This window comes from Rhinoraja longicauda, chromosome 25 (genome assembly GCF_053455715.1).
Source record: "Rhinoraja longicauda isolate Sanriku21f chromosome 25, sRhiLon1.1, whole genome shotgun sequence".
In the NCBI taxonomy this organism is placed as follows: domain Eukaryota; kingdom Metazoa; phylum Chordata; class Chondrichthyes; order Rajiformes; family Arhynchobatidae; genus Rhinoraja; species Rhinoraja longicauda.
In genome coordinates this window covers 12,762,262-12,787,644 of record NC_135977.1, presented here as the reverse complement: position 1 = coordinate 12,787,644, position 25,383 = coordinate 12,762,262, and the positions used below count along the sequence as shown (strand labels likewise).

The window sequence follows — 25,383 nt, the reverse complement described above, 5'->3', positions numbered from 1 at the left end:
TGCTTCCGCAATAAACTTCTTTAACAAAGTACAAGCCTTCAGACTCGCCATACTATCTCATATTCGGCTGGGATCTTGTTGACTGGGAGCACGGTGTTAAGGGGGGTGCTCCTTCTCCAAGTCCTTTAATTTTTTTTACAAATTGATTTACTCCAACACTGTGTCTATTTGAATTGGATTTTTGCTTCTGTTGCAGCATTGGTCATTTTAGTGGCTGTCAAGGGTTTTTAACTAATCAATTCACCAATTGAATTTTTTTTGGTTCTAAGTATTAAGTTAAATGTCTTTTCAATTATATTGTGGATACAATAGAATTCTATTGTTTGCAAATGCTTAATCTCTGCTTCCATTACTTTTTAAAATAAAACAAAAAGAGATACAGCTCGTGGAGGTGAAATTAAAATTAACAGAGAAAGCAAAGAACAGTTAATTAAATATGATCAATTGGCCAGATACAGAGTGGTCTCTAGTGCAAATATTCAATCAGTACCATCCAAAGTTTAAAGATCACGAAGCAGCAACACTTCAAGAAATATTTATAAATGTCAACTATCAATTTATCCAAGAAGTTGAATAAAAATAATTGATAATTTTATCTACGAAGAAATCGTAGAGAGCTATGAACACTGCCCAGTTTAGCACACAGAATCTGCCTACTAAAATGGCGCTGAAATGTACCCATGCCCTACTACGGTTTTCAGAGTCGAGTGGTCCATCTTGGTGCTCTGGTATCTTTGGTTCGACGCCTCGGAACATTCTGGGCACCGCCCAGAAATTACCGCGCTTTCTGATCTCGCGGTCACGTGATGTTGGTGGCTGAGCCCCCCCCATTCGAGTTGTTCAACAACTCACGGGACTCGTGTGGCCTGTGACTGGCCAATCGGATTGCTCGCTGGGTGTTGTCAACCAGATCATTCGTCGATCGCTGCTGGTCAAAGGTACTCCTTTGTCGTCCAATCAGCGTCTCCGTTGGCAAAGAAGGTCATGTGGTCGACCTCCGTCCAATCGCATTACACGTCGTGCGGTGCAAGTCAGGTGGTTTACAGTGAGCCAATCGCTCTGCTCGCTGCGGTGCGCATGACAATCCAATCGGCACCAACCTTGGCCATTCCGGGTGCTCTGAGTAAGATGGCGGCCGCGCAGACTTTGTCTCAGTGCGTAAGCGGGCCCGAAGTGATCCGTGGGCAGGTGTTCGATACAGGACCTCGGTACACCAACCTCAGCTATATCGGCGAGGGAGCCTATGGCATGGTTTGGTGAGTCCAACATCTGAAGTGTTGGGGAGGGCCAAAATGGGAGAGGCCTGGAGGCCGCAGTGGGAATGGCAAGGGCTGTGCGATAAGGCCAGATTTGGGGAGGGAGGGAGGGAGGGTGGAGAAACAGCAGAACGGAGAAAGGCGGAATCCCTCAGAAATTTGACTGAGGAAAGAAGGGATGGTGGCAAATAAGGTGCGTTTAAGAAATCGGGACATTTGCGAGGTTTAGATCAACTGGAGTTAGATGATGGATGGTATGTTGGGACCGTGCAAAATGAAGGGAAAGAGCGAAGTTTAAGAGACTTTCAGGTGTTTGGAGAGGAAAGATATTTCCGGGGAATGTGACTGGGAAGAAAGACCTAGGTGTAGAGGATATAGGTATATATTGATGATGTGGGAAACTGGAATATGGAAAGTATCTTAAAATCAGGGCGTGGTTATAATTATGGTATTCAAATTAGAAGTAAGTTTTGATGACATTCTGAAGTCTGTTTACTGTTTTGGAGCTGTACTGCAAACACAGTTGATGGTATCTAAAATTCTATGTTTTTGCACACATGGATCTAAATAACCTGTAAAATTGAGAATCTAAATATGCATCTGCCAACTAATCTTGATCCATTTAATAATTTTATGAGCCCTGTGTTGTACCGCATCATCAGCAAAAGTAACAAATGGTGATGTTTCAAGTGTGGAGAGTTAGGGATAGTTTCTGCTAAAGTTTACAGATGATTTGCCTGCTGTAACAGGCAAGAAATTGAGCTGCTTGCCTGAGCTTGTAAAATTGGTACTGTTGCACATTATATAATGTAAGTTGCAGTGTAACTGGCATTTGCAGTTTGCATAGTCTCAAATGCACTGAAGATATGCCGTGAGTGACCCTTACAAGAGTTTAATATTTGTATCAATTTTTGTTGAAAGATGCCTATGGCTAGGGGATTCAACAATGTTTTTGAATTGTAAGCTAATGATTTTTGCTGAGTTGATATCATTGACAGCCTTCATTACTTTGTCTAAGTGGCCATTTTTCATTAGTCTGTCTACTGAGCAGATTTATGCCTATTTGTGGTTTACATAGTGGCAGGTCTGCCTGAATTATTTTTTGCTAGATGTCCATGCAGTTTCCAGCAGTGGTTTCAAAGCGAATATCAGAAGAAGGGTCTCGACCCAAAACGTCACCCATTCCTTCTCCAGAGATGCTGCCTGTCCCGCTGAGTTACTCCAGCTTTTTGTGTATCATCAGAAGAGAGTACCCCAGAGCCTATCACCTTATTAATTCAATTGACCACTTGTCACTTTGGCTTTTTTAGTAACGAATAGAAGTCTTATGTCTTATAGTCTGCAGAGGTTTGGTGTTAACCCAAGTAAAACATTCAGTTTAAACATTTAAAAAAAATATATTGCTAAAAGCTGTGGGTTTTGTCACAGAATTAGGCTTTTAGGATTAAAGCTTTTGCTTTAATTATGTATTCAAATAAATTTGAATAATGTATTGTTTTCATGTGAAAATGGCTTGCTGTTGCACTTTTCATGGCATAACTATTTGTCCAATTAGACAATTAGTCTAATGACCTAACCAGTTTGATTTACTGCTGAAATAAAACATGGCATCATAGCACAACTTGATTTTATCACTCCCCATGGAAAATAAATTATAGTGATAAACATTTTGTAGTTTCTGTTTTAAATTTAGACTGAGTGTTTTGAATTATCTTAAGCTAATAGTGTGATTAATTGCCCCTCTGTCATAAAATGTGAAATGCATGTGAATGGGCGACAAATGGGGAAGCTACGTAAGTGCCATATTGTCCATCTATTATATGGCTCTTGTTGTTTAAGATGCCTTCACTAATGGGTTGTATAAAATTTCTAATTGTTGTATTAAAATGTTGCCTTTTGAGTTAGTAGTCCACATTTGAACACTTTTTGGTTTCTGTGGAGTGCAGACTATATTTGCAAAGATTCTATATCAGTTTGCCATCATTTATCCTGAGCACAATAATTTAATCATTATTATCAGGCAAATTTGGACTTTGTTTTGAATTTGCTCTGTTCCCCAAAGTACCCTTGTGCATTAAGTAATGTTTAACTTTTTTGGTCGGTTGAATGGTTCACGTGAAACATCAGAGCATATGCCTAAATTCAGTGTTTAATTATGAATGTGTCACATTTGTTTCTAGAAAATGAATTAAAATTCCTTCTATGTAGTTCTAGTAGCAATCCTTCGAGACTTCTATACAGAAGGCCTTGTGTGTAAATTCAATGAACTAAATACAGGTATTCATACAGTGAATGTGCTTCAAATAACTAGAGCTAGGCTCTCGCTATCTTTGTTCTACAAGCCTTCCTGCTGTAGAATCAAAGACTAGTAGTGAAGAAACTGCCTATTCTTTTCTTTGTCTCTGCTGACTCTATGAAACAACTTTTTTCCACATCCCTGCATTTTGTCTGCAACCTTCTGTTACCATTTTTTTAAGTATCTGCACAGTTTCTTGAAACTACGTGAAAAGAGCTTCCACGTCTTTCTAAGTCTGCAAGCTGAGGAAACTGATTATTTTTGTCTCGCGTGTTGATGTTTTGCCAACATTTTATAAAACAACCTCGGATTATTGACCGATTGACCATAAGGATAGTATTTTTGGCTGTTCTTTACAAGACTTGCAATGATTGCTGCTCGAGTAGTTAAGAATTGTTAGCCCTGCCAATGATGGTCAGGTCTTTCATTTGAAAACCTAAATTCCCTGTTCTTAATGGCATCCTAATAATTCACCTGTATATATTTTCATAATCATCTTTTCAGTAGGTATTATTCTTGACCAGAATTGTCCTTAATACTCCAGCTGAGATCTGTCCATTGATTATATAAAGTTACAACATAATCACTGTTGTATACTGTTCCTCTATTTCTAAATTTGTCCCTTTGTTTTAAAACCACTTATCAACTTTTCTTGTCACCTTTAAATATTTCTCCATATGGTTACTGAGTTGACTTGTTTGGTCCTTGTGTTATGAAATGGGGTTTTTTAATCTATTACGGAAAGGAGAATTGTATATTGTTAAAATTTGTTTACATGAAAATATCCTTTCTGACAGCATCACACGAGTTTATAATGTCGCAGAATTTCTACTGTTCATCCCTCATTATATTAGTGTTTATTTGTTTGTCCCTTTGAAGCCTATTTCGAATCTTTCCACTTTGGCATGTTTGTCAACATTTTTTCTAAAGATTTTTAACTAAAAACTATATTTTCAACATACAATATATCATTTCATCAGAGCTCTGGCTGATGGAGGTGTTCCCCATTTAAACCTACTGCATAAATTGGTCTGCAGTTTCGTACCTCTTCTGACACAGGATTTGGTGTTCATTTGCTGTCAAAACTACAATGGAAACAAGAAATTGCAGATGCTGGAATCTTGAGTAAAAAAACAAAGTGTGGGAGGAACCTAGTGGATCAGGCATCTGTGGAGAAGGGTTCTGACCTGAAATATCATCTGTCCATTCCCTCCACAAATGCTGCTTGATATGCTTCCTCTACATCTCTTTTTGCTCAGTACAATGGAATGTTACTTTGTACCTAACAAACACCTTTATTAGTAGTGGATAAATGATTCCAGTATTCATTAATTCTCATTGATTTGCTGAAAACAGATGGTCAAGAAATTTTTGAGCTTGCATTACTTGTCAATGAACTAAGATGAAATTACTTGTACAGAGCAGAGGACAGCCATTTTGTCCATTGTGTCTTTGAAAGAGCTGTCCAATTAATTCCACTTGCCTGTTCTTACCCTGAACTCTCTTCCAATTATATCTTTAATTTCCTTTGCAGTATCATCCAATTGGTTTATGGGATTCTTTCATTGGAATTTGGATCATAACAATTACCAGCGTTTAATGAAATTGTCATATTTCGTCTGGTTCTGCTATTGATGATCTTAAGTGTGGGTGCTCTGTTAACTGACCCTCCTGTGTTTGGGACCATAGTAAACAAGCAAAATACATTGGCAAAAGCACTATGGCAAAAGGTGACAATCATTGTCTCTGCATACTTTGACCTAGCTATTCTGCCAGTGATGATATTGTGAAGGCAGGAAGCTGCCAAAATCTTTCTTTCATTAAAGAAATACAACACTTAGTGTTAGCTGGTGAAACAGCACTTGGTTGATAGTTATACCAGAATCATAAACCCATGCAATAAAAAGAAAATTTGAGATTTGTGAACAACAGGTGATCTTGTATTGAACTTCAATGTTGTGACCTTCCAAATTGTATGTAAAATATCTGCTGAAACATGGAAGTACTTTCTATTCTCTACAGAATTGCACTTCACCTTACGGCTGCTGTGAAGCATTCCTGTGCAATTGGTCTACATGTGGTTGTGTATCTTGTAAAGCTTCAGATTCTTTACCAACTTCTCAAAGCTAAAATAAATCCATGCTCCCAAGTTTATGGGGTTTGCGTTGCAGTCTATTTAGAGAAGTAAATGAAATACTTTATCTCAAAAGTTGCATATGTTTTAAACTCTGGAAATTTACCTGGTTGACATCTTTGCTATCTCCATATTCAAATATTTCAAGCATTTGTGTTTATAGTGCTCTGAAGAAATCTCTCTAAATTACCCATGGGTAAATTGAGGTGTACATAAATGGCCACGGACCATTTAGCTACAACATGTGTGGTTTCAAAGGATACTTGAATACTTGGTATATGTTTTTACCTGGTTGCTCCTCCTGTGAGGCAGGTTTTGGACTGTCATCCCTGATGTTTTATATTTTTGTAATCTGACCATATGAACTTGAGCAAGTATAATTAATGAGATTACTGAAATGCTGCATCATGGGTATTCTTTGTGAGTGATTGATATCAACCTTTATCGTAACATCTTGCATTTACAAGAAGTGATTTAAGGGGTTTTGTAGGAATGTAGCTAGAGAAAAGTTGACACCATGTCAGAGAATAATTGAGCAATGTGATAAACAAGTTGGTCGAATTTGGCAGATATACGAGACTGCAGATGTGGAATCTTGAGTGAGTCAGGCAGCTGTGGAGAAAAAGGAAATGGATAGGTGACATTTCAGATTGGGGCATTACTTCAAGGCGAGGACAGACAGGTTGGTACGGGAAGGGGAAATGAAGTGGTTAGCAACCGGGAGCTCCAGTTGTCCCACAGACAGAATGCAAGTGCTTGGTGAGGGTGGTGGTGTGGGGACAGTTGTTGCACCTGCTGCAGTTGAAGGGAAAAGTGCTTGGGGAGAGATGGGCAAACCAGAGAACTATGGAGTGAGTGGTCTTTGTGGAAAGCAGAACTGTCCTTGTACTGTTTGAACCTTGTTGAATTCATCTTCTCGTAATTCGATTCTATCATGTCCCCATTTGTCCATTCTCTTTCCACATGTCTGGAAGACTTCAAATGATCTCACTACTCTTAACAACTTCCATATTCCTCTAAACCTTTCCTAACCATGTACCTATTCAGATGTATTTTAAATGTTATTGTACCTGCGTCAACTACTTCGCCTGGCATCTTGTTCCATAACCCACCACCCTCTGTGAAAATGTTGCCCGTCAGGTTCCTATTACATCTTTCCACTCACTTTTCTCTTTCTTGTTTTCCCTACCTGGAAAAAAGACTGCATTCACTCTATTTATTCCACTCATGATTTTATACTCTATGAGATCACCTCTTGACGTTGTGCTCCAAGGAATAAAGTCCTAGCCTGCCTAACCTCTCGAGTTTTGGCAACATCCTCGTAAATCCTTTCCACCTTAACACCATCTTTCCTATAGCAGGGTGACCATAACTGAACACACTGCTCCGTGTGGCCTCACTAATGTTTTGTAAGATAATAACAAAACCTCCCAGTTTCCATACTCAATTCCCTGACCAATGAATTCCAGTATGCCAAAAGCCACCTTCATGCCCCTATCTAGCTGTACACCTACAACATTCCCCAGGCCATTCATCTGCCCAATTCCCTAACTGATCAATGTCTACTGTAATTCTCTGCATTACCACCTGGTTAATGTCTATGACATCTATGCAATGTGTGGTGGAGAGTTAGACCTACGTGTGATTGTCGTTCATGTCCATTTGTGCTTATTTCCGTTAATGCTCTTTGTTTTTCAATATACATTAGAGCTCCTTATTTTGAATTCTAGCTGCCTTATCTCATGGGTTTTTTTCAGCAATGTAGGCACAATCTCCCGCAGCCTGTTATTTTGAAGTCTTAAATCCACAGTCGTAAACCATTAAACTGTATTCAAGAATATTAAACTACATTGATGTAATACCATATTCTAGCTATCAAATCTTTTGAAAATGTTGTAACCATTAGAAATTGCAATAGCATCTTTGTATCTACCGGTACAGACTGAGGAAAAGATTTGAAGATAAAGACCTCAGACCTGGCCTAAATCTCTGCCAACCACACGGTACAGATCTCTTCCTTTTATGGTTCTGAACATAACTACCCACAGGAGGCATCTCAAGCCACTGGAAAAATACCACCAACACTGTCTCTTCAAAATCTCATAGTGAATTAATGTTAGTAACCCTTCCCAAATATGTTATTCTGTTTGCTACATTAGGCAGACTTTGTTGCTCACATGCCTGTTGGACTTCTGACACAGGTGTATTTCTGAATTCTGTCATGGAGGAAATTCCAAGTACTCAGAAAAGATTCAAGAATGTGCCCAAAACTACTTTGAAAAAGTGCTTCAATACCACTGAATCCTGTGAATCTTTCGCCCAGGGTCACTCAAAGTAGAGGAGTGTTTTGGTTGATATGAAGAATTCAAGGCCATGGTCCTAGATAAGAGAGAGCTCACTACCTGCCACTAATAGTCAGTTTCTGCCTCGTCTACAGTTTCTCCATTGGCCTCGTATGTCACCTCGAACTCTACTTCAGAGTAGAATCAAGTCGTCGTCAATCTCGAGGAAGTGGCCAAGAGGAAGGTGATTAAATCTAATTCTATTTCCCATCTGTCAGCCCGCATCCTTGAGTTTTAGCTATTCAAATATTCATTTTTGTGAATGTTCATGTGCGACTGTACAGGTGACCAAAGTTCAGGCTAAACTATTAAGATATTCTGAATATAATAAAAAGATAGACAAGATACTGGAATAACTCAGTGGAACAGGCAGCATCCCTGGAGAAAAGGAATGGTTGCCATTTCGGGACGAGACCGTTCTTCCGACTGAAAGTCGGGAGAGGGAGACATCGGGATATGGAAGGACAAGATGTGAAAGCACAGATCAAAGGGGACAAAGTCAAGGAAAATTCAGAATGGTTGAATGTTAGCTATGGGGAAGGTGACAACGAGGCATACAATTGGTAAAATCTAATCAGGAGGATAGTGAAACTAGTCTGAGAATCAGGATGGGGTGGGATGGAGAGAGGGAAAGCAAAGGTTACTTGAAGTAATGATAAATCTTGACTGATTTGCTGCCATGCAGTCTCAAGATATGTTGCCATTGGAATCCTCATTTTGGCAACGGAAGGCTAAGTGCTGAGGTTTTATTCTAAGTCACAAAAAATAAAGTTTTGGTATAAAAGTTTGAAATAACGGTCATCCATGAGATGCTAATCTTTCCACATTTCTGATCACTTCTCAAGAGAGACCTTGTACATGACTAGTACTTGTAAGATTGAAACCAATTACGATCTTTTGCCCCTCCCATTTGGGTTCTTCCATTGAGTCTGTGGAAGGATCTCAATGCTGAAACGTCACCTATCCATACACTCTGGAGATGCTGCCTGACTTGCTGAGTTACTCCAGGGTATCACAAAATGCTGGAGTAACTCAGCGGCTCAGGCCATCTCAGGAGAGAAGGAATGGGTGATGTTTCGGGTCGAGACCCTACTTCAGACTGATGTCAGGGGAGGGGGATGGGACAAAAATAGGATGTAGTTGGGGACAGGAAGACAGTGGGAGAACTGGGAAGGGAGAGGGGAAAGAGGGACAGAGGAACTATCTGAAGTTAGAGAAATCAATGTTCATACCGCTGGGGTGTAAGCTGCCCAAGTGAAATATGAGATGCTGTTCCTCCAATTTTCGGTGGGCCTCACTATGACAATGGAGGAGGCCCATGACAAAGGTCAGACTGGGAGTGGGAGGGGGAGTTGAAATGCTGAGCCACTGGGAGATCAGGTTGGTTAAGGCGGACTGAGCAAAGGTGTTGAGCGAAACGATCGCCGAGCCTGCGTTTGGTCTGCCGATGTAGAGAAGTTGACATCTGGAACAGTGGATACAATAAATGAGGTGCCATCTGGAACAGCGGATACAATAGGTGTGGTACTCCAACACTTTTTTCATTCCATTAGCTGAGCAGGTTCTACTGCTTTTGTTTACCTTGCGACTGAGATGGCTTTGTGTCATGATTCACAATAGAGTCTTCCGTGGTGATTTATTGCTTCAGTTTTGTATACACAATGCCGGACTCTTTCTATTTTCATTTTTCATATGCAGAAGAGCTGTGGTTTCTTGTGAGCAGATTAAGAGGAGCATTCCTGCTGATTTGGGTGATCAGTCAGAATTGCCTTGTTGTAACTGAAACTATGGCTTTCTTTCCCAAATGATGGTTATAGTCCACTATTTTCAATAAGTGAGTTTTGTTTGTATGATTGTAATAGAAACATAGAAAATAGGTGTAGGAGGATGCCATTTGGCCCTTCGAGCCAGCACCGTCATTCATTGTGATCATGGCTGATCATCTACAATCAATAACCTGTGCCTGCCTTCTCCCCATATCCCTTGATTCCACTAGCCCCAAGAGCTCTATGTAACTCTCTTTTAAATTCATCCAGTAAATTGGCCTCCACTGCCTTCTGTGGCAGAGAATTCCACAAATTCACAACTCTGGGTGAAAAAGTTTCTTCTCACCTCAGTTTCAAATGGCCTCCCCTTTATTATTAGACTCTGTTCCCTGGTTCTGGTTCTAATCTAGAATGCTTGTTGGGCTTTCTTAGCAGAGATTCACAGTAGGAGTTAGAAGCATGAGTGCTGTCAAATCCTCTGTGCAAATAGTATCTAGACAGCGACATTTCAAAATCTGACTTGATAGACTAAATATAACTTAGAATTCAAAAGCTACAACCAATACTTAATCTCCTTCAAAACCATTAGGACTCTTTAGAAATAATAATTGTGTTTAACAGTTTCTTTTGTTTTCTATATGTTGAAAATGTGATGGGCTATTGGGGAAGTAGGTGGGTGGAGTTAAGTCTGACAGTTGAAATGACAAGACCACGGAAGTACCCTGGGTTAATAACTGTTTACTAATAATTCCGCTCTTGCACTGTTTGATTTTTGTAATGGCTCCAAAGCAGTTCTGTTGATGGCATTGGCCTTTTTGCATTTGAGGAGTGCTTATTTGGTGAGGAATTTAAAGCTTTATTCGTTACTGATGTAACAAAACTTGGAGGGTTTGTGGTTTGTTGGTGGAGATTCCTATTCCATTTTATTTATGGGCTTGGGGCAGTAGCAGAATTTTGTTCCAATGAGAAGCAAAGATATTACAACAGTGACTTCAAAGTATTTAGTTACAGTAAAGCTCTAGGATGTTCTGAAGTTGTAAAATGAGCTTTCCAATACACATAAAGAGGATGGATCATTTTGGTAGGCATATTTATTTGGCATGAGTATAACTGTTCAGTTTCTGTTGCTTATTGTTACAGCTAACTACAGGACAATTGCATCAAATGAAGCCACCTCTAGCAGTGGTGCCTTAATGTTGACTTATCTACTCATGTTTAGAACCCTCCGTCTTCTGCCTTGACTGAGTATTACCACCGTCATATTTTCCACCTTTTTTGCCCTCAAAATGAAGACAATGAAGTATGGGACCATTCACAGATTACGACTAATTAAGCATGGATACTGGTTTTACTTGAATTGCGTGCAAGAGATGAAGTGGGAGGAGATATACCTAAAATTCTGCTGTATTACTAACCATGTGCATGTGGCAACGAGAGATTCTTATTGAAATGCCTGGCATCTTGTTGCAGAAATGGAAAAAATGCTTTCCATTTTAATTTCAACCTTTCTATTGCAATGAATCGTGTTGAATTGTTCATTATAGTGTATTATGTATATTTGTGTTGTGGGGAAAAGATCCTGAATATGCAATACTGAGAGGAACTGTTTTCATTGAAGTAATTTCACATTTTGGTTATTGTAACCACACTGACTTTTGTTCCAATCTTAAAGCCATCGAGGTTGAAGCCAGTGGTAGTGAAGATCCTAGTCAGCTTTAATCCAAAGTGAAATAACTGCAGAATTGACCTAATGCAAAAGGCGCTTGGCATTAATGGTTTATTTTTTTCTAAAGTGGTCTTGAAAGATTAAAAAATGCTTATCCAACAATTTAATGATATTTGAGGAGGAACATAATCACTTATGACTGGTATTAATCTGATAAGATCTTGATTAAATTAATGAGACTAACATGGAAAGTATATGGAAATGTTTGATTGTGTTTCTATGCATCACAGTGGTTTAAAGCCATAAAAGTAGTGTTACACTCAGCGCCGTCTCCATTAAGAGGTTAAATTAACTTTCTTGCCACACTTGCTTAAATGATCCAATTTGATAACGTGCGCAGCTGTATCTCAGAATAGACCTCCCATCTGCGTTACATTGTATAAGCCGACTAATTCAGTAGTCTTGGTGTTTTTGGATTAGCTAAACAATCTTGTTATCAACTGAGAACAACATTAGGCTTGAGGCCACAATACCTTGTTCATTAATCTGCATGTTGACTTTAACTTCTAAAGTGAAAGGTTGATATATTTAAGGGGTAGATTAATGAGAGGGAAAGGAAGTAGACAGGAGGGTTCTCAGAGGCCAATGTGGATGCTGCGATATCATGATCGCAACAGCCTACGTGTTGGTAGATAAATGTAGAAATTAAATAATTGCTTATCTTCAGTCTTAGCTTTGTATTCCATTATCTATGGTTGTTTTTTGCTGACGTGTTTTGATGTTTGCAAACCATCTTCCTTGTTCGCTGCAGCAATAAATCCCTCAAGTATCAGCGTATGTAGATCAAAATCTTGCCTAGATTTTGTACTGAAGAGATCATCATTGATAATCTGAATGTATCAAGTAGTGCATACAGTGAGTGGTAAAGGGTACTAGAGTAAAGGTCTACATTTCTGATAATTGGGGAGTGAATGGCAGGCTTAATTTTGCTGCTGATGTGATCAGTATTTGTATTGTGATCCACAGCTCAAGTTCAGGGTAATAAAGGACATTACTGGCATTTCCACATCTCAAATTATGTCTTTTTTTTTTTTAAAAAGCTAAATTTTGCACTTCAACTGAGGACATTGCTGGAAAATGCTGCTGTCACTTGGTATTCCAAAAGCACATTGCTAATTAATCAATGCCGCCCACCAGCATGTTTTGAAGGTGTGTAAAAACTCTTGCAGGAATTGTACAGGTTTTTGGGATGACTGTCAATGGTGTCCATATGCAAATGCAGCAGAGATTCAATAGATTGAGAAATTGTAGCATAAGATTAGATTATTTGCCTGTACCTACTGGACCTCAAGAATGAGGAGAAGGCTTATTAACTTGCATGATTCTGAAATGGGATGCGAGAATTTAATGCCGAATTTAATTGGACTCGTTAGTCTAGAAACTGAAGATGGGTATGAAGGAAGGTATTTGTCATTTAGGACTGAGGCTTCTTTGTGTGAGAGGGAGGGTGGGTGGGGAGTGGTCTGTGGAGGTTCAGTTGCATGTATTCAAAGTTTCAAGCAATACTACTTGGATGTAAGGAAATCTAGTTATGGGGATAAGACAAGAGTGAGGGCTTAATGCAAGATTTGCCATAATCCTATTGAATGGCAGGGCAGGGACAAACAACCTGATGAGGTTGTTTCATTTTTTATGGTTTCATACTCTGCACGAAAGAGTGTGTATAGCTTTCAAAATGATTAGGCCATAAGCTGTAGTTTCTTGTACAATGCCCTCCATAATGTTTGGGACAGACATTTATTTATTTGCCTCTGTACTCCACAATTTTAGATTTGTAATAGAAAAAATCACATGTGGTTAAAGTGCACATTGTCAGATTTTAATAAAGGCAATTTTTATACATTTTGGTTTCACCATGTAGAAATTATAGCAGTTCCTACATAATCCCCCCCGTTTCAAGGCACCATAATGTTTGGGACACAGCAATGTCATGTAAGTGAATGTAGTATTGTGTCGCATATCCTTTGCATGCAATGACTGCTTGAAGTCTGCGATTCATGGACATCACCAGTTGCTGGGTGTCTTCTCTGGTGATGCTATAGCAGACCTGTATTGCAGCCATCTTTAGCTTATGCTAGTTTTGGGGGCTAGTTCCCCTCCGTTTTCTCTTCAGCATATAAAAGGCATGCTCAATTGGGTTCAGATCGGGTGATTGACTTGTCCTGTCAAGAATTGACCATTTTTTAGTTTTGTAAAACTCCTTTGTTGCTTTAGCAGTATGTTTGGGATCATTGTCTTGCTGAAGAATGAAGTGCCGGCCAATGAGTTTTGAGGCATTTGTTTGAACTTGAGCAGATAGGATCTGTCGATACACTCCAGAATTCATTATGCTACTACCATCAGCAGTTGTATCATCAATGAAGATATGTGAGCCAACCCTTCCGAATTTGGCGGAATGTTTCCGCTTTCTTATTTCATTTCCGCCATTCCGATTTTGCCTCTCCTATTTCCGCAAAACACATGGTTCACCGTGCTGCTGGCCCCAGCCCCGCTGCTGGCCCCAGCCCCGCCGCCGGCCCCGATGTGATTTGCTGTTGAAGACCACTGGAGCAAGTATATCTTCAATGAAATTAGGTATGTGCAGTTTTAAATTAAACACTTTCTTCATAACATAGTCTTACATTTTATGACCATTATTCTTTTATTCAATACCAAGGGAATTGGGATATGCAAGGAAAAAGCACAATAGAAAAAACAAAACAAAACAATTTTTTCTTTGTGTTGCAAAAAGTATTTCTGTTCAATAACTTTTCTATGAATACAAAATATACTCATGACCGGCCTGACATTGTACATGTAGTCCAAGAACCACAGACTGTTGGAAATAATAGTTGTTTTTCACACATGAATGTAGCACAACGCATATGCGCTTTTGGCGTGCATACTTGTTTTTGCTGAAAAGTTGCATTACGCACCATATTATGAATTTTGATGTAAAATTCTGAATTTTGCACATCAAAATTATGAATTTGTAAAATCAGATGTTGGGAGGTCTGCAAGACCTTCTGCAGCAATACATGCCCAGGCCATAACACCTCCACCACCGTGTTTCACAGATGAGGTGGTATGCTTTGGATCTTGGGCAGTTCCTTCTCTCCTCCATACTTTGCTCTTGACATCACTCTGATACAAGTTAATCTTCGTCTCATCTGTCCACAAGATCTTTTTCCAGAACTTTAGTTGCTCTTTTAAGTACTTCTTGGCAAACTGTAACCTGGCCATCCTATTTTTGCAGCTATCCAGTGGTTTGCATCTTGCAGTGTAGCCTCTGTATTTCTGTTCATGAAGTCTTCTGCGGACAGTGGTCATTGACAAATCCACACCTGACTCCTGAAGAGTGTTTCTGATCTGTCGGACAGGTGTTTGGGAATTTTTCTTTATTATAGAGAGAATTCTTCTGTCATCAGCTGTGGAGGTCTTCCTTGGCCTGCCAGTCCCTTTACGATTAGTAAGCTGATGTTACAAACAGTTGATTTTGGGAAGCCTGAGATTTGGCTGATGTCTCTAACAGTTTTATTCTTGTTCCTCAGTCTCATAATGGCTTCTTTGACTTTCATTGGTGCAACATTGGTCCTCACATTGACAAACAGCGATAAAAGTTTCCAAAGGTGATGGAATGATTGGAGGAAAGACTAGGTGCTGAGAGCTTTCTTATACTGGCATTCAGGAGGCATTTAAACACACTTGAGCAATTACAAACACCTGTGAAGCCATGTGTCCCAAACATTATGGTGCCCTGAAATGGGGGACTACGTATAAACACAGCTGAAATTTTTACATGGTGAAACCAAAATGTATAAAAAATACCCTTTAATAAAAATCTGACAATGTGCATTTTAATCACATGTGATTTTTTTTCTATTACAAATCTTCTCAAATTGTGGAGCACAGAGGCAAATAAATAAATGATGAGTCTTTGTCCCAAACATTATGGATATTAACAATTTAGACAAGGAATTTTAATGTAGCATCTCTAAGTTTGCAGATGACACAAAGCTGGGTGGCAGTGGATTGGACAGGGTAGATGCAGGAAAAATGTTCCCAATGTTGGTGGAGTCCAGAACCAGGGGGGGTCACAATTTAAGAATAAGGGATAGGCCATTTAGGATTGAGATGAGGAAAAACTTTTTCACCCAGAGAGTTGTGTGTCTGTGGAATTCTCTGCCACAGAAGGCAGTGGAGGCCAATTCACTGGGTAGTTTCAAGAGAGAGTTAGATTTCGTTCTTGGGGTTAAGTGACTCAAGGGATCTGAGGAAAAAGCCAGAACAGGGTACTGATTTTGGATGATCAGCCATGATCATATTGAATGTTGGTGCTGGCTCAAAGGGCTGAATAGCCTGCTCCTGTGCCTATTTTCTATGTTTCTATAACACTTACTTTGCAACATGATATCTTGATTTGAGTGTTGGGGACTGTGTTGGAGATGGTGATTGCCCAATAAGTTAACGACCCAACTGAATTGTGACTTTGCCCAATCTTGATCAAAAGGACCTGGAGCAGTCAGCAGATCAGTTAGCATCTATGGAGCAGGAAACTCTTGTTTAGGATGTGGGAGCCTTCATCAGAACTGGAAGACTGCCTGACATGCTGAGAGTTTCCAGCAATTTCTAGTTGTCGAGCAGCAACTTAACCAGCTTTTACTTTGCATGCTAATTATGTGACAACAGCCACTTCAATTCCTCATTGTCTACTTGGTTTAATTTGTTTGATAAGAAAGTTGCTCACTCAGGCTGAAAAATAAATTATTACATTTTGAATCTAGTTCTGTAAAATATATAATTGTGTTCTGAATTTGACCTGGAGTGAGGTAAATCTGTTATGTCAGTTTTCCTGTTTGAGCTAGTTAGTTCTGTGGAGATAAGATTTCTGCTAAATCTGCTTCATATAGTAGATCGTTTTTAAGAGTTTACATGCACCCATTAGAAATGAAAACATTCTACTTTTGAAATAGATTTGACAGCCACACAGTTCATTATCTGGGAATCAGTCTTGTGTACTGGACAAAGATGAGCAAACTGTTTTGAGTATACAATGTCTGTATTGTTCCAGAAAATGTAAGACTAGATTTCATTTAACACCCTCCTTCACTATCATCCCAGGTAGGTAGGGGTTAGGAACTGTGTGTGGGTGAATATTTCCTTTGATTTCTTTGGATCTATATTTTTGAAATAAAATGTACCTGAACTCAAAGGGCTCTCTCTCCATGATACTTTAAAAGGTCTGTTTGTAGCTAGTTTAGCTGATGACTGCAAAGCTTGGCTGATGTTTGATGTTGAAAGAGTTCAGTTGCTAAAGCATTGCAGCAGAGATCACTTCTGGAGGTGCCCTTTTTCAATTGTGAGTATTTTAGATCAAAGTAATTCTTGAAGTATGTTGTGATATCAATTGTGTCTGCTGCAAGGAACTAATTTCAAAATTACCTTATCCCCTGAACAGTATCTTGCAGATTAGTTTGTCACTCGGGTGCAATGAAAGTTTGCATGAAGCTCAGAATAGACAAATTAAACAAGTACAATAATAAATACGACAATTGCAAAATGGCAGAGTGGTACAAACATTTTAGTGCAATCTGGTGTAATACCGTACAAAAAATACAGGTTATTCCATTAAATGACAGCACCCCTGGGAAGGGAGTGTGAAGGAAGTGCTTGGTGCAGTAGTCGGATGTGGGGAAGAAGTTAAGTTGGATGTCCTGGCTTTCAAGCTCGTGTACCATCTCCTAGAATGTAGAATGGAAGTGAATGGTCAGGGTGGCAGGCATCATTGATAGTTTCCGTCTTCCTAATGCAATATGCACCTTGAAGATGGACTGGGTGAAATAAAGTTGTCAGTCTAATGGAGGGAGGTATGTTCATCACTTGGGTTCAGGCAGTCAACTACCATGCCAGGCTGAGATGCATCCTGTCAAAATACTTAAGCACATCTGTAGAAGTTTGAGAGGATCCTCACGGATTTGCTGAATCTTCTCAGATGCCTAAGAAAGTAAATACTCTGTGCCAGACCTCTGCATCTGTGTGAAGGGACCAAGTTAGGTTGCAGATTATGTGTATGCCAAGAAACTTGAAGCTGTGAGTTGTCTTGACAACAGCTCTGAAGTCAGGTCCTGTTGACCCCCCCCCCCCACTTGGATTAACAAGCAACTCTTTCGTTTTGCTGACGTTAAGAACTAGGTTGTTGGCCTGACACCATGATGCAAGGTTCTTGGTCTTGGTCCTCCATCTCATTGTTGTTTATCTGCAAAGGTATCAAAAGAAAACTTGGGTAAAGGTGACAAGTTGTTAAGAAAAACACTAAAGGCTTCCATCATGAATCGCTCAGTGCTTGCTGTAGTGAGACCCCGGTCGCAGTTCATAGAACCCTCTGGTTATCATTATTGCAACATGATCTAAACTTTTTAAAAGAGAAATTGGGATGTTGGGTAAATAAGTTTTTAAGGTTAAAATTAGCTTCTTAAGGTATCTATTTAAGATTCTGGTTTAATATTTCAACCCCCTTTCTGTGGCTGATGTGGACAGCAACGTCATATGGAAAACTGCACCTCTGGTAGTTTATTTGTACAGTATCTGACTGGTATTTGAAAAATCTGGCACATTACCAGTAATATTAGAAAGTGACTACTATTGGGTGAGACGCGTGATGCAGCTCCTAACCTTGAACTATAATAGAAGTCAGCAATTTTGTAATAGGCATTGTTTAAATTGTGGTAGGTTAGGAGTTTGAGGTGGAAAGAAAACAATGTACAAGTCGGTGATGTGAAGTTCTTTTTGTTTTGGAAATCCATATATTATGGCAGATATGTTGCCATTCATTTTCTGAAGACCTTTTTCCTGCCTAGAATCTTCTGAAATGTCAATGTTTGACCAGTCTTAATGTTTCCCCAGGCTGATATCCAGTGATTTTGGATGAATTATGTGGTGATAGCAGATAAATCTGTAGAGAGAAAATGTGGTTTATGTCGGGCATGTGACAAAGCATGCCCTATTTGTATTGGTAGATTTGTTTAGTTATTTAATTGCCTTTCCAGTGGTACGGTTTATTTACTATATAAAGTACATTTACCTTTAGGTGATGAAATGGAATTGTCCAATTTTGGGCTGTGTAGTTTCAGCCCCCGAGTGAGTTGCTATTGATTTGCTACAGTTGTCTTCTGTACTTGCACAAAAGATATGTCAAAAAGTTGTGAATGTACTGATGCCTCGAGCAATGTCATGTTTATAAACAAGATGAGCAAAAGAAGCTGAAGATTTTCAGTTTGATTTTGGATGTTTAACATATCCAATGGATAATTTAAACGTGGAAATTTATTTTGTGGAGAGAGGGGTGTGGGGGTGGGTGACATGATAATTTACGCTATTAAAAATCCCTGAATGTATCAGACCTAATTTTCTCCTGGGTAATGAGCAAATACCACAAATTTGCACTCCTGTGTGGACTGCCAAGTTATTTGTAAGATACTGTTATAATATACCCATTGGTATAATGGGAATATTCTGACCACAGCTTCCAGAGTTTTGCATTTAACTCTACATAGTCTGGAAGTTGTTGTCAAACTTTGGCAAAGTGAGTGCTATTATCCTCTTGTGCTTTTAAAATCTTGCAAGTCAAGTCAAGTTTATTTGTCATGTACACATACAAGATGTGCAGTGAAATGAAAGGTCACCCACAGTCCAGCAATAGAGCAATAAAATTAAACAATTTCACACACAATCACAACCAACACAAAAAAAAAAGAAACATCCATCACAGTGAGTCTCCTCCAGTCACCTCCTCACTGTGATGGAAGGCCAGAATGTCTTTTGTCTTCCCCTGCCGTCTTCTCCCGCGGTCAGGCTGTTGACGTTGCCACGTTCCAGGCCGCGCCGGACGGTGAAAGGTCCGCAGCGGGCCAACCCAAGCCCCGCGATTCGGGGTGGGCGAAGACGCTGCCGCTGCACGTCGGGGCGGTCGTGGCCCCCAACATTGAAGCCCCTGCCGGGCAGAGAAAATCCCACAGCCTATTTCAGGCCACGCCGGATGGTGAAAGGTCCGCGGTGGGCCGACCCAAGCCCCGCGTTTCGGGGCGGGCGAAGACGCTGCCGGAGCTCCCGATGTCGGCCCCCACCCAGGGGGCTGCGAGCTTCCGACGTCCACGCGGCCCCCTCCGAAGGCGAGTCGCAGCCGCTCTACTTAATCTTCATCTCTTAATGATATATATCTGCATTGACTTTCCTCTTTCCATTTTTGTTTATGGTCTATTTTTAAATCTTGCACCATATGATTAGAACAAGTAACAAGTGGAATGTAATTATGCTTTACAATCGCTATTGCCATTTTGATGACTGCTTTGTTTTAACAAAATCATAATTCTTTGGCTCTGGGCATTCCAAAATTGGTCCAATGGTATTATGTAAAAACTAGAACGAGGTATCTGGAATTTGTTGGCAGTATTTTCCTTTTTGTGTTTTGAATTTGTGTCGGAGACTAAGTTAGATCTGGAGGTTGCAGTGATGTAGAAATACTTTGGTGTTTAAAAGAAAATTTGGGTTAAAAATTGTGGAAGAGCTCCAATAGCATCACTTCAGCTCCTGCCTAGATTTATGTGATTGCATCATTCTTGTTTATGGAATTAGATACAGCTTGAAATTGTGCCTTGTAAACTCATCTTCAAGTTGAATGGATTGCATTACTGTGCATATCATTGTGATTTGCAGCCACAGGGATTATGATTACGCCATATAGTAATGCCTGCTTGCAAAGTGCAGAAATCAGAGTTTGGTTTTGATTAAAGTCAGCCAATCTCAGGTTATCGTATTGCACTAGAAAGGGACAACTTAGTATTTGCTGTGTCTATTCCTGATAGCTTTCTGGTGATATGGAAAATACATATTTTTTTGTAATGTCACTAAGTTCATCTTTAAATTAATCTGATCAGATATGACTAGTTAAATAATACTTCAAACATACAGATACATTTTTTATGGTTATTTTTTTGATGCTATCAAGCAAAATTTGACATCTGGTGACATACTAGACTTAATCATGCTTTATCTTGTCCACTGCCGCATTCATCCTTTGGTCTGAATGCCTAATAGCCCCGTGACAGGTCTTTGCTGAAAAAAGGCTATTTAAGTGTTTACAGCTATGTACCTAATAATTAGGTAAATTAGCTACTGTAATTTACCTCTTCCCCAACCCCCCCCCCACCACCACCATTGTAGTAGGAGAATCGAGGGGAATAAATGAGTATGTGAGGATGGGTTACAGAGAAGTGGGGCAAAAGGATTGAGAACACGGAACTGCAGATGGTGGTTTACAAAAAAGTGCCGCTGGAGTAACTCAGCGTGTCAGGCAGCATCTTTGGAGGACATGGATAGGCAATGTTTTGAGTCTGACCCCTTCAGACTGAAGGAGGATTGATTGGTGGCATTGATTATGGTCTGAATTTAAATGTTGTCAACTGCCCTGGATTGGTGTAAGGCAGAGGGTCTGGATCTAAATTGCTGGTAGTGAATTCATTACTGGAGCAGAATGCCTGATGCTGTAGCATCTGGTCTGACATTGACATAGTGCAGGCATGAAGAGTCTTTAGTTGTCAGCTGTTTACAGCGTGTGGTGAAAAATCGGCACGTTCCAACCTGTTGGGGCAGGTGATCCAATGTGTCTGATTTTCTGGAACATATAAAATAAGAATTTTCTCAGCTTTGTGCCTCAGCAATTGTATGTACGTTGCCATCCATGGAGTGACTAAATTTGATGGAGAGAAAAAAAGTGCCAGAATGGAGGATGCCATATCCTTATGAATCTGTCAGGAGTTATAGATGAGGGGGTATGAGGCTTCATGCATTTGAAAAATGGGTTAGGTAATTAAAAATAAGCTGCTGATCAAAAGCTTGTGGAGTTCCATAAGTCCTGGAGCGATGCAGGCAGGTCTTGATGCATGACTGGCGACATCAGACAATTTTTGAAATTTAGAGGTTAGTACAAGGGAGGGTGGCCAGTAACATAAGGGGATGGTTAGACCTATATATTTTTGAGACATGAGCAAAAATTTTAGCTGCAAATGAGCTAGGGTGCAGTGGAGCTGGATGGTGTTGTGGTGTTTCGCTTGGAAATTAAAAACTTCCCTTAATTCTGCTCCCTGGGAAAATATTTATGGTTAGTTATAATAGACCAAGACTGTCCTAGAGCTGGATCATGGCAGTGTTCATATGGAAACAGTGTATTGTCTGGAACCTAAGGGCAGCATGTTGGCAACAGGTGGTGGCCAAGGGAAGGTGGCCCCTTTCGGTGCAGCTTCCATTAACATAGTATGTGTCTGAAGAAGGGTCTCGACCCGAAATGTCACCCATTCCTTCTCTCCTGAGATGCTGCCAGACCTGCTGAGTTACTCCAGCATTTTGTGAATAAATACCTTCGATTTGTACCAGCATCTGCAGTTATTTTCTTATAGTATGTGTCCTTAATGTTTGAGTGAATGTATGGGAAGTATTTAGTTGAGAATTGTAATGTTTTAAAAGTTTGAATTGGAAAACAACTAGATCAATATTGGTAACTTTGAATCTGCAGATAACTGCGACATGAATCAAGGTTGTTGAGATGGATACAGTAGAATAAATGGAATATTTAATGATTGGGAGTATATGAGATCATTTGCATATTAAACCGCAGTTAATGAATCGCCTGCATTGGCTGTATTGACTAATTTTTCGCTTTTGCATATAACTGCTGATTCTCAAAGGTCTCTGTACATATAACATTGTTCACTACTGGACGTTTATGTCAATGGGTACTTGTCAAAATCTGAGATGAGAGCTTCTCACTCTCAGATAATTGGCAAATCTGAACATTTGACCAAATTTCTGCAACTATTGAACCCTTTGCTGATACAAAACAGTTGGTGACCCAGATCATTATCACAGTATGTCAGTGTTTATTTTTAGGTACTTTTTCCTCATAGTATTTAGTTTCTGAACTTGGAGCTTTTGCACTATTGCCCAGTCATCGCAATCAATTGCTTGCATGAAGCATGCATGATTTTCCAGTGACCTCAAGAGGTTTCGTTTATGGAATTGACTAATGTTGAGTTAATGTTGCTCTTCAAATGCTGTAATATTTTGACACTTATCATTTGAGAATCCAGCTGAGATCAGAAATGGAATAATAATTTGGGTGCGTACAATATTTTACCAGTTTTGAATTTTAATGAGTAGTTGACTTGCCCATATAATTTAACAATCAACATAATCAGCAGTGCACATTCCATGGAGGTGTAAATCTCTGACTGGCAGTCCAGCATTGATAATTTAAATTCGAAGCAGAGATATCACTTATTTTCAAAGACCCGGGTTATGCTTAAACTAGGCTGTGATGGCATTAAAAACTGATTCAGGAAATACATAAGTCAGGCAGCTTTTGTGCATAGAGAAATAGAATTACTACCATCTTTTGGCAGAACAAGGAAAAGTTACAAATCAAATCTGTTTCAAGTTGTAAAGAAGAGGATAGGAATTGAGGGGGAATTGAAGGTGGCTAATGTCTGAAGAAAACTAAGATGAATGAAAACAAGAATAAATAAGAATAGGAACTGTAGCTGGAAATCTGATTAAAAAAAAGAGAACACTAGAGATGCTCAGCAGATCAGACAGAGTTAGCAAGGGGTAGCGGGTGGAGGGGAGAAATGGGCTTAATGTTACAAGTTGCTAACCTTGCAACATAACTGATTAGCTCTGACATAGTGCAGAGGTTTAATCTGAAACATTTAGATTCTGGTCTGTAATGTACCTAGTTGGAAGAAGAGATTCTTCTCTGAACTTTGGGATTAGTTGGAACAGTGTAGAGGCCAAAGGTAGGATGGAGAATTAGTGAGATGTAGAAAAGTTGAGGGACACATTTGAAGACTGAACAGAGGTGTTCTGCAAAGCTTGGTTTCTATATTGTGAACACTGAAGGCAGTACAATGAATTTACCTTATTGACCTGCATTGGGATGGGGGAGGGGAGGATGGGGGGGGGGGGGGGGGGGGTGGAATGGAGTTGGAAGGAAGGTGTTTATGTTGATCAGGGTGATCTGTGCAATTAATGTTTTGAGTTTTGGACTTTGTCATGGTCTTTCATTGTTCTCGCAAATTCAGCAATCTGATATTTTTGTAGGAAAGATGTAAATTTTCCTTCTATGGAACAGTAAACCATTTGCTCCAGCAAAAAAAAGAAAAGCGATAGAACACTGATTATGGGATGAGGTATTGTTCCATGGGGCTAGCATATTATGGCTGTGTAATAATATTCCGTCTGGAAGTGCTCTCAAGGTCACGAAGATTTCCTACAAGTCCCTCAAATTTGTTTAACATACGCACTGATATATCTAATGGATTGAGCAGCACTGTTATAGTTTACTTTCCATATTATTTTCATGTCATGTAGAATGGATACCACATACCAGAAATCAGTTCTGAAATGGTAGTACTAAATGTTATGGTAGTTGTGTAAACTACAGGAAAACTGCAGATTATCTCAATGTCCACAATCTGTGCATTGAAGTGTGCATAAGTATAGATGGTACATTATTTATTTGTGAGAAATGTTATTTCATTAGTTGAATTAACAAGATGCAAACACATTGAAGAAAAAAATCAATCTCCCAGTTTTTACAATATGTTCTTGCTGGTTAAATAATTAGAAATTGCCTCTGTTCTCATTGTACATTGCGATAATATTGCTGCATCAACATTCACCAAAGGAGATTGAGCTAATGCAGGCAGTGAAGCAGCAGTGCCACCAGTACAATAGAAAAGCATTGAGGATCTTGATGCACATTTGGCAAGTCTGCAGATGATCAGCTTTTGAAATTGTGCAAACAAATGGAAGAAGCCATTATAATAACAAGGGAACAGAATGTTCTGAGGTGGGGACTTCATGCTGTCTGAATTGTTTAAAGTGTGCAAATAGACTGATATGTTCGTCTACAAGAAGTCGAACTTGGCAGATTTGTGACTATCAGAGTGTTGCCAAAGCATTTATGTACAAATGCCCTGTTTTAAAGAATTATGTGCAGTGAGAAAAGCTGAGTACTAATCGAATAGCTGAGAACTGTTACCAAAGACTTCTATGCAAGTCCGTCATCAGTCATTCACTTAGAAATCCTGTACTTCAGATCTGCTCTATTGGGACAGGTCAATGGTGCAGCGGAAGAGTGCTGCTTTACAGCTCCAGAGACCCAGGTTCGATCCTGACCACAGATGTTGTCTGTTAAGAGTTTGCAAGTTCTCCCTGTGACCGTGTAGGTTTTCCCCGAGTGCTCCAGTTTCCTTCCACACTCCAATGCCATACAGGTTTGTAGATTAATTGGCTTTGGTAAAATTGTAAAAATTGTCCCGAGTGTGTAGGATAGTGCTAATGTGCCGGGTGATTGCTGGTCGGCGTGGACTCTGGGCTGAATGGCTTGTAACAACGCTGTATCTCTAAAGTCTAGTGAAGTAAGTGGATCTCCTGCCAAAAAAAATCACCAGACCCAAATTTAATAGAAATTACAAATGCAGAGATGTCAGAAAGATAAACGATTTAATATTTGAATGAGATTCTTCAGAATTGATCAATGCTTACTCTGTAATTGCTTTTCTTCAGATGTCGATTAACCTGTTAAATATTTCCTGTGTTACATGTGTCTAGAATTTGTAGATCAGATTGTGAGAAGCATAATGGTGAGTCGGTCGGTCATTGTTGCCATTATGGAACAAATTGGACAGCAGCTTGCAGCACCCGCACATAATCAGTCTAGAGATTGCTGTGCAATTTTCCTTGCAAGTTGTGCAACACCAGAACTCCAATAAATTAAACATTGGAATCCATGTAAGGGCACAATGTTGCAGTAATTTCCCACTAAATATG

General features: G+C 39.6%; 1 protein-coding gene across 1 annotated transcript in view; it reads left to right on the top strand.

Annotated features, from left to right (window-relative positions):
• Positions 1–1,059: 1,059 nt before the first annotated feature.
• The window catches only part of mapk1 (mitogen-activated protein kinase 1), a 49,857-nt gene continuing 25,533 nt past the window's right edge, over positions 1,060–25,383 (top strand). Inside the window, exon 1 of the mRNA XM_078421252.1 lies at positions 1,060–1,256. Within this exon, the coding sequence (XP_078277378.1) occupies positions 1,078–1,256 (179 nt within the window). The 5' untranslated portion in view covers positions 1,060–1,077. The remainder of the gene's footprint in view (positions 1,257–25,383) is intronic.